The 9,389-nt window shown below is 44.2% G+C and overlaps 1 protein-coding gene across 2 annotated transcripts in view; it reads left to right on the top strand.

The window, feature by feature from the left end:
• The first annotated feature begins 478 nt into the window (after nucleotides 1-478).
• MVB12B (multivesicular body subunit 12B) overlaps nucleotides 479-9,389 on the top strand; it is a 184,350-nt gene continuing 175,439 nt past the window's right edge. Inside the window, exons 1-2 of one of the 2 annotated variants that reach the window (XM_018560211.1) lie at nucleotides 479-571; nucleotides 7,995-8,085. In XM_018560211.1, coding sequence (XP_018415713.1) covers nucleotides 8,035-8,085 — 51 coding nt within the window. In that variant the 5' untranslated portion in view covers nucleotides 479-571; nucleotides 7,995-8,034. Of the gene's footprint in view, nucleotides 572-7,763; nucleotides 7,921-7,994; nucleotides 8,086-9,389 lie in introns of those variants that run through there. The other variant, XM_018560213.1, reaches the window with a different exon arrangement.

Here is a 9,389-nt window from a genome sequence, read left to right as displayed (position 1 = left end):
CTCTATCATATGGCCATAGCCTTCAGTTGACGGTTGGATTTGCAGGCATGAGCCGCCCATCCAAAGACACCTTTTTAGCCATAGCTGTGCCATCCAATCATACAAGTTTATGATACAGAACCAAGGGAAGGGAAGTGGGAAGAAGTACACAGCTCTCCTGGTGCCAGCTTTTTCATGGCGAAAACAATCAAAAAACTTGTACAGAAGATTTTTAACCCCTCAGATTGGTAACTTAGGGTTGTCACAGACTTTAGCTTATCACCCAAAGCTGACAGTCGGGACAAAATCATCCCAGGTCTCTGGCAATCTTTAGGGTTCTTGTTAGAAAGCATCTTGCTTTGTTGTGATGCTAGCGTGATTGCTGACTTTGAACAATGAAGAATTGAGCCTCAGGGTGTGTAGTCACTACCATGAATAGGATCTCTCACACAGCCCCAGCCCCCACAGATGGCCCTATTATAGCTTAGAGAGATTTCCTGCTGTTCGGCCTAGAAGACTGGACTCCGTTAACTGCTTCTGCTCTAGAAGGACCACAGAACTTTTCTTGAGACCTTGACCATTACTGGAAAATGTGAGTATTTGCAGAAATATTGATAACATGTTTACTTTAAATATCCTTTCTTTGGTTACAGAATCTTTTTGTAATGGCAACGTAGACAAAGAAGGGTTGATAGAAATGAGCTTAATGCATCCTGAGATTTCTAACATGTTTACTTTGATCAAGAGCATACACTGTAGAGGTAACAACTTTATCCAATCCTGCACAAGGACTGTAAGAACTCGAACTGCATATCCTAGAGTATATTTATAGAGTCTGCTTAGACCATTGCAACCAATCAGGCGTTGTCAATAATCTATTATCTACACCAGAGAAAGTTAGGATCTGATTGCTATGCACAACAGTATTACTATGTTTACATTTCTCAGGTTTAGAGAATAGATAGTGGAGATGCACAGTAATATATACTGTGTAGAGTGGGGACACTGTGTTAATTACCACATACTCACAGACTACAGTGAGAAGGATCTCTTAGAAAGACATATCCTCCACATATATACACTTGAGAAATAAGATAATGCAGATAGATAATGCCGCAGTAGATATTTGTAGCTAGTGGTCTATAGTAGGTTGTCAAGTGGAAAAACAGGGCAAACTAAAGCCGGATATAGACGGTTCTATATTTTTAATTCAACCGGCAGACTGATCGAAAAAATAGAACAGATTCCTCCATCAACGCTTACGAGCACTGACCGAGGAATCCCCTGCTGTTTCATTTGTATTCTGACAGCACCCACTGGCCACAGTCAGAATATCCGAACAGAGCTAGCAGCTGATTGACTGCTATCTTCATTGGGCAGAGAATTTTATGACTTGCTCCTTTGATCAGCTGATTGAGGGATGTCAGCTGGAAGGGTGCTGTCAGCGGCATCCACGCAGCGAATTTGGACCCATTCTTAATAAATTTCAAAGCTTGTATAACCTACTTTAGGCTGGCCATATACGAGTACAATTTTGTTTTCCGAACATTTGATTTTCTTATAGTTAACGGGGACAAATCAACAATCATTTTCGACCAAAGTAATAAAAAAAAAAATCAAAGGAGCAGAATAGATTTTTCTAAAATTTTTCTCAGATGGCCAAAATTCTAACAGAAGCTTTCCTGTGAGAAAATCCAGACATCTAATATTAAAACCAGTCAAGATTTTTTCCTATGTCATGCATTGAAGGGCAGTAATAATGTATAAAAAGAAAAACCAGATTGGTTGCTAAGTGTCACGCAGATGGTTCTTTCATTGGATGCCATTGAATTTATGTTATAATGCATAGAACAATGTACAAAGTGCAACAGCCAACTAGGAAACATCTTTTATTGTCCTAATGTTTGTGAGGTCTGATTAGTTGCTAAGGGTTACTGCACTTTTAACACCGTTGCCAACATGCTTAGCACTGACTAACATTACAGCTGAACTCTGGGATATGCAAATATTGTCTTAATACAAGTGTCAAGTTTTGCCCGGAGCAAAAAAACAAATAAATAAATAAGTGGAGGGCATGCATGGCAAGGTGAAGAGGGGAGACAAAAATGCAAAAGGGGTTAATGGGGTTCGGCTTCAGGACATAGGTTACTTTCTCCATTAGTCAGGTCAAAAGGTTAGGTGGAACTTTAGGGGTGCTCTGAGTGGGTGGGGTTCCCTCTACATCTGTTGGTGACTAACGGACGAGGAGCGAACTTCCCTCCCACCCCCCTTTTTCAGAGGTTGCACTATGGACATTTTATGTTGTTACGTGGAGGGTGGGTTCTTTGGAGGCCGTAAAAATTAGGTGCTGGTAGTTAATGTTTGGGGACCTGGTATGGTGTCCTCCTATTCATGGTGTGTAAGCTGGTGAACACTAAGGGGGTTATTCACTAATGAGCCAAAGGATCCAGCCATAGCTTTGGATGCTCCTGGGACTCACTTCGGCCGCCTGAGCCCTTCAGCTGAGTGACTCGCATATGCTTTGGCTCGGCTGAGCCATAGTGACAGCCGAAGCGTGTAGAAAGGTTGGCTGAAGCCGACCGATCGCCATGCAAATGACAGCTGGGCGGAGCCAGCCGTGATCTCACGGCTGGCTCCGCCCAGTTGTAATGGCAGATCAGCGTCCCCAAATGACTTGGGGACGCTGATCTGTCATTAAACAATAACAACTGAGCGGAGCCGGCCGTGACGTCACGAACGGCTCCCCCCAGTTGTTATTTATTGGCCGGGACCTACTAGAAGACTCTGGCAGGTGTCGGTGATGTCACCGCTAGCTCCACCCAATTGTTTTTATTTTTTGTCGGCATCTGTCAGATGCTTCATTATGCAATGGGAGTTCGTTGCACACGGTCGGGTCGGCGCAAGCAGAATAACCGGCCGCATTCGACTATTCACTTACTGCCGTTCGGCCCCCATGAGAATAGGGCCTTCGGCAGCTAAGTGAATAACCCCCTAAATTTGGATATTGGAAGTGTCTACAGTCAGTTGGTGGTTGTCCCCGAGGCGGTGTGTTGCGGCTGGGGGCCCAACATGTTTTTAGTACTGCCGCAGAGATAGGGTTGCCACCTTTTCCTCAAGCAAAACCCGAACACTCTAGCGACGCGTTGATTTTTTGGGGGAAGAATGAGTCGCGGCTTATTCATATGCAAATAGCGCCGCCCATTCATATGTAAATATCATAGTTGGGACTATTTTCAGTGGGGGGCCAGTAGCCCCTATCTTAGTTTTGGTTCCCCTGTCTACATGACATCTTGTGTCTGAGTTTCTGCTGCCATGAAACCCGGACACAGCATTCAAAACCCGGACTATCGGGGTGAATCCTGGATAGGTGGTTACCCTACGCAGAGAACGGATTCAGAAAAAGGTGTGGCCTTCATAGGCCTGCAACCTTGTTTATGATTCTTGCTGATGTTGAAGTTTGTTTATATAGTTATTTTCATATTAAATTATTTAATAAAAGGCCGTTAAGGCCAATTGAAGCCCTATTGGAGTTTGGTCTCTTTATTACTTTACAGGGACTGGGTGGTGGGGGTGGTCCTAGTGGTGTATATTAGAAAATGATTAAGGACATCTATTCTACCTTAGTCATGTGTATTACATTAAGCTTGGATTTAGTGTTGTTTGAGTATTTCCTCCAGATCTGTGCAGTCATCCAGTGTGCAGGAGCTTTCTGCACTAAAGACCAGTCACTACTGCTCTCTGTCCTTATGCAGGTTGACTGGTCTTGTCTCCACCCCCCTTGTAGTTTTCTGCAGGCAGCCTGTAGTAAGTGGGGCCTGCTGGTTTCCTTGCACATCTCTACTCTCATGTGCAGCACAGCGATGATAGCATTGCTACATTTACAATGTAATACCTGGGTTTGCAAAGGTATTTGGTGCACACAAATTGGACAAATATCCTCTGTGGCTATTAAGGAACATATTGAAATGAAAGTTTTAAGCTTTAAACTTCAGGCACTTAAAAAAAACACCAATTAATGTAGTTAGTTAAAAATTATACAGTGTTTAATGCATATAGTTTAAGTACCTGGTTTTGAGCTGCTATAAACCTGTAGGAATCCTCCTCGCAGCAGTACTGAGAGAGGGAGGGGCAGCACTAGGAGTCAATCAGTTATTATGCAGGTTCCACAACTTGGCAAAGTACACTGGGGGAACGTATTACCGTATTTGCGACACTAAGTTTTGTCGCAAAGACCAAAATGTCCGCAAAGTTTTATTTCTGTTCTGCGACATTTCACATAATATTTCAACTGTGTAGTATTTGCGTCCAGCATTTGCGACAGTAAAATACCTCCACTATCGCACATCCTAGAAAAGCTCCTGAACACTTCTAAAAGTTTCTGTGAAAGTTCTCATTCATCCAGGTCATGGTATATCTGTAAAAAATAAGTCAAGGCAACTGGACTTGCTGTATTTTTCTTGAAGAAGTTTCACTGGACATCCGACCAGCTTTTTCAATTCAGAATGACTTGTACAGAAAGTTCTCTGGGAATAAATATGGTGAATGTTGCAGGAGGAGAGTTAACAGAGGGATGGATCAATCTGTCCAGTTACGGTCTGGGACAGGAAGGTGATCGGGCTGTACAGAGAAAAGGCAGATCGCCTTTTATGCAAATCAAAATTTTAAAAAAATAACCCCACATAGTCTTCAGCCAGATGAAGATAATTCACAAAAATTGAAGAAATAAAAAAATGGAAAATTAAGCAAAAGTTGAGCAGCTGAAGACAGCAAAGAGTTTCATTCAGGTGCAAGTAAAATGCACATTGATGTTCTTCAATGCACATTAACACACATCATGATGCATGTCAACGCACTTTAACACATCAATACCTGTAAATGTGTGTTATGATGTGCACTGATGTGCAATGGAAAGTGCATTGCAATGTGCAAGTTCATGTGCCCTAGAATAAAATCTGACTACCTGACACATTTTGTTTCCTTGCTCCAAGGGTTAAAAATCAGCAGCATCTGAATAGACACAGCTTTGTGCTTGCTGCCCTAAGGTCTCGTTCACACCTAGGCGTATTGCATATGCGCGTCTGTCCGAAGGCTACTTGGCTGTATCCCAATGGAAACGTGCAACAAAACGGCCCAAAGTAGTACCTGTACCTTTTCAGGCGTGGGCCGTTTTGTAGCGCGTTAGGGACGGGCGGAAATACGCCAAGGTGGGAACGAGACCATTTAATACAATGGGATTTATATTTTTGAGCGTTTTGTAGAGCGTTCGTCGAGCGTAGAACGCGCTACAAAACGTTCAGGTGTGAACGAGGGCTAATACCTTTCAGTACATGCAGGCCGAATAAAAAGATACATGATCCATGTTCTCAGAGGTGATTGAGGCAACCTGCACAAGCTGATGAGTTGCATATGAAGGATGCAGCTCAAGTCAGTTCAGATCCATTTCTGTACTTTATTGCTGTAATTATTAAAGCTGAACTTTCATCTAAGTAGAGTCCATAATAGACACAATTATATAAATCTGAACTGTGAGCACCAAATGCATTTGCAAAGCCCTTCAATGTGTTGCACATAACCTGTGCAGAGAGTAGAGATGTGGGAGGGGCCACCCACTACAGGCTGCCTGCAGAAAACTACAGGAGGGGCGGAGACCAGACCAGACCAGTTACCCGGCACAAGGAGAGAAAGCAGCAGTGACAGATCTTTGGGAAACTTCTAAACAAAGTCCTGCACAGATCTGGAAGAAATACACAAAAAAAACACATTCCTCTTGTATATAGACAATATTTGCTTATCCCAGAGTTTGGCTTTAATTGATTTTGTGCCCAAAAACATATAAGAGCTGCCAGTACTGCTGAGCTTTTGATAATGCTGGTTATCCGGAACTTATCTATTTAACTTGTCAGTCCCTGACCTGGAACCAATATACAAATATTACTTTTTTCTTACTTCACTGGCTGCTTGCACGTTTCCTGTTGGTGAGTCAAATCATTGAGGCCAAGGCAAGCATTTTCAGAAAGGTCTCAGCGATGGTGGCCTTTGTATTTCTCACTTTATGGGCTTGTTCACACCATGTCCAACGCAGAAACAGTTGTGTTCTATGTGCTCTGTTCACACCATGCATTGCATAAGGTTTCATTCATTGGCATGCATTGGCATGCAAAAGCCTGCATGCCAATGGCACACTCAGGACTAGTGTCTGTGTGAGGTACGGCGGGTGGCGGTGTGATGCGCTCTTTTTTTTAAACTGTATTAAAAGTGTACAGTTTACTCTTAATTCAGGTCTCTGCACAGTAACTGGTGCGCTGCGCTGCCCTGAACACCGGTGTCATCCAGTGTGCTCCAGAAAAATGCATCATGTCTGATTTTTCTGTGCCGCACATCACACCAGCAATGTAGTGAGGACAGGGTATATAGAGTGGTGACCTGCATTTTTTGGGCAGAAGCCTGTTCGCGCTATGTACTTTGATTGTCGTTTTTTACACACTAGATCATCGCTAGTTACCGCACAACATTTTCTGTGTGTCCTGTTCACACCACAATGCAGGTGTGATGTGCGGTGCAGAACAATGCAGACAAGATGCATTTTTCCAAGCGCACTGGATGGAGACTTGGAATGGAGTGTACACACTTTGTAAACAGCCAAAAGTACAAAAAAAAAAAAATTAACAAAAGTAAACAGTGCCTTTTGTAGCAGTGCTTTATGTAACAACGCACGGCACCGCTACACACCGCTGACACAACGGACACCAGTCTTACGCTAAAATGGAGCTGTTTATCGTGCAGCTGCTCTGACCAAGCCCTAAAAATGTAGCATGTCTGCATTATTATGCAACGCAACAAAGCACAGGTTAATGCACATCTACACAATGCGCCTATCACAATTAAAACATATGGTTAAACTTTTGATGAGGCCTGCTCAGAAAAAAACACATGTAAACTTGCAGTTCAATGCACAGTAAAATGCAGCACAATGCGTTCATTATTGCACGTCAATGTGCATGCACTTTCTGCATATGTTTGTGCGTTATGATGTGAACCAGCCTGTTTTAGCGTGTGGCTGCTGTCCGCTGGTTGGCTGCAGTGTGTAGCAGGGCCTTGCTTTATTACAGCACAAAACTGTTTCCTTGGAGGGGAATTTATCAAAACTGGAGCACAGAGAATCTGGAGCAGTTGTCCATGGCAACCAATCAGCTCCTATCTTTCATTTGCAAAGGTTAACTGAACAAACTAAAGAGATAACCTCACTAGTTACTATTGACCACTGCTCCAGATTCTGTCTGCTCCAGTTTTGATAAATTCCCCCCCTTTTTGTAATATAAATTTATTGTCAGTTGACAAAGTATACACTCCATTCCGCAGTGCAATGTGCTACGCTGTGGTGACCTCCTGTATGCGACATAGAAATGTTGCATGTTTGCATTTTTCCACAGCACACCAGCGTTTTGGTGTGAACTGAACACATAGAAAACAATTGTACAGAAAAATGCAGGACACTGCATATAGAAGAAACTCATGTAAAAGCACCGTTCAACGCGCGTTAAAATGCACGCAAAGTGTTTTAATATAAGCATGCGTTTTCTGTGCGTTGTACTGTGAACAAGCCCTAAATGTTTTCCTCTGATGTCATATCTATATATAAAACTTGTGAACATTTCTATTCAAAGGCCTGCACGGGAACAGATGAGAACACTCTGGAGTTTGACTCTCCATATGTAAACACACCCCTGCAGTTGTACATCTTGACCACTAGAGGCTCCATCCTTCCTCCCGGTGTTGTCGGCTGCACTCCTCGGCATGCCCACAGTGCTGTGACACTGCTGCTGGCTTGGAGCACTAAGTTTAAATGCCCAGGAGGAGGCTGATGTAAAGTCTGTGGCCAGTCTGCAGCTTGGACAGGGGTGGGGGAAAAGGGTCATCTGCCCTGAGCCTGTCACACACGGGGTAAGGACACATTCTCCCCTCCTCTATTGCCTGTGTATCACCATCTCTCTCTCTCTTTCTCTCTCTCTGTTCAGCCTCTCCCCCTCCGTCCCAGACCTCCCTCCTCTCCCGGCAATGAACAGCTGCCTTTGCATGAAAAGAAGGGACGATTTTCCACGCTTAACAGTTAAGTGTCTTCTACACCCCCCACCCCATCTACAAAGCAGCCAGCCTCTGATCTGTGTCTGATGCCATTCTCCTTTTGCAGCAACACTAGTTTACCAGGGTTGGATTGAAATGTTTAGCAGGAGCCCACCAGGCCTGAGACCCCTGGAGGAGTAGATGTCTGGATCAACCCTGCCAGCAAGATCTCCATCCTGTCCGCTTGTAGATGCATGGCATGATGCTTTATTATAGAGAAAGCTGGTTTCCTCCATTGCAGCATTTGTTTTTCTCTCTCCTAATCCCCCTCCTCCTCCTCCCTTCCTTCCTTCCCTTTCCATGGCAACCGGAGGCCCTGAATGTCAGCCTTAAATCTCCCTTTCTATGTGTACAATGTCTGTCACCGAAGGATCTTGTGTTGGCTGTTATGTATAAGGCAGAGGTGTGCAGCCAGAAAGCCTGGCATTTCCGTGCCTGTATGGATGATAAGATCATGTCTGAATATTTGGTGTGTTGCTGGAGGAGAGAGGCCTGCTTCTGGATGGAAAGCCTGGAGCTGCTAACCCTGCACACGTGTGTCATGCATTTGTTTATATGTATTCATGGGCAGGGTATGTGTACAATATAGCTGGCCATACACTGTTAGAGTTTTGTTCGAACATTCATTGGAAATCACTCAGAGCATTCATACTTGCCATCATGGATTCAACTCATTTAGTTCAAAAACGTTCATTAAAGCATTTGATCTTGCGTCAAATAGTGATGTGAACTGAGTTTGCCTAAACCTGCGCAAAACTGTCAGTGACACACCCTGGTCCACCCTGGTCCAATCAGTTGCAGCATCCCCTGCCTGGCAACTATACATAAAAGGGGGCCCGGGAATGCCCCAGGCGCAACTGATTGGGCCGGGGGGGATTTGTAATTGACAGTTTTGCACATCCCTGGGCAAACTCGGTTTGCACCAAACCCACACACATTACTGGAGTCATTTCATTTGACTGTGCTTTCTAAATTGTTCGCCAGAGCTAGACATGAAGCTGAGCTTGCTGCAAGCCTTGTTCACCCGAGCCGACTCAAAACTGAGCGTCACCCCCTCCTCCCGACCCTATCAGTGGCAACAGATGTGGCAGTGGAATTCCCCTCCCCCTTTGTGACTTATAGCTGCAGGGTATGGAATGCCCCTCACCGAAACTAATTGGGTAGGGCGGAGGGGGTGGCAGTCACAGCTTTGTCCCTGTTCACACCTAGGCGTTTTGACGGTCAAAGGTAAAGGCAAAAAATCACTTAAGACAAGGAATCCCATTAATTTCTTTGGCCCTTGTTCACAC

Source organism: Nanorana parkeri, unplaced genomic scaffold (genome assembly GCF_000935625.1).
Source record: "Nanorana parkeri isolate BGI_ZX_2015 unplaced genomic scaffold, ASM93562v1 scaffold440, whole genome shotgun sequence".
Taxonomy (NCBI): Eukaryota; Metazoa; Chordata; class Amphibia; order Anura; family Dicroglossidae; genus Nanorana; species Nanorana parkeri.
Note: the sequence above shows the minus strand (reverse complement) of the source record. Positions and strands in the feature narration are given on the sequence as shown.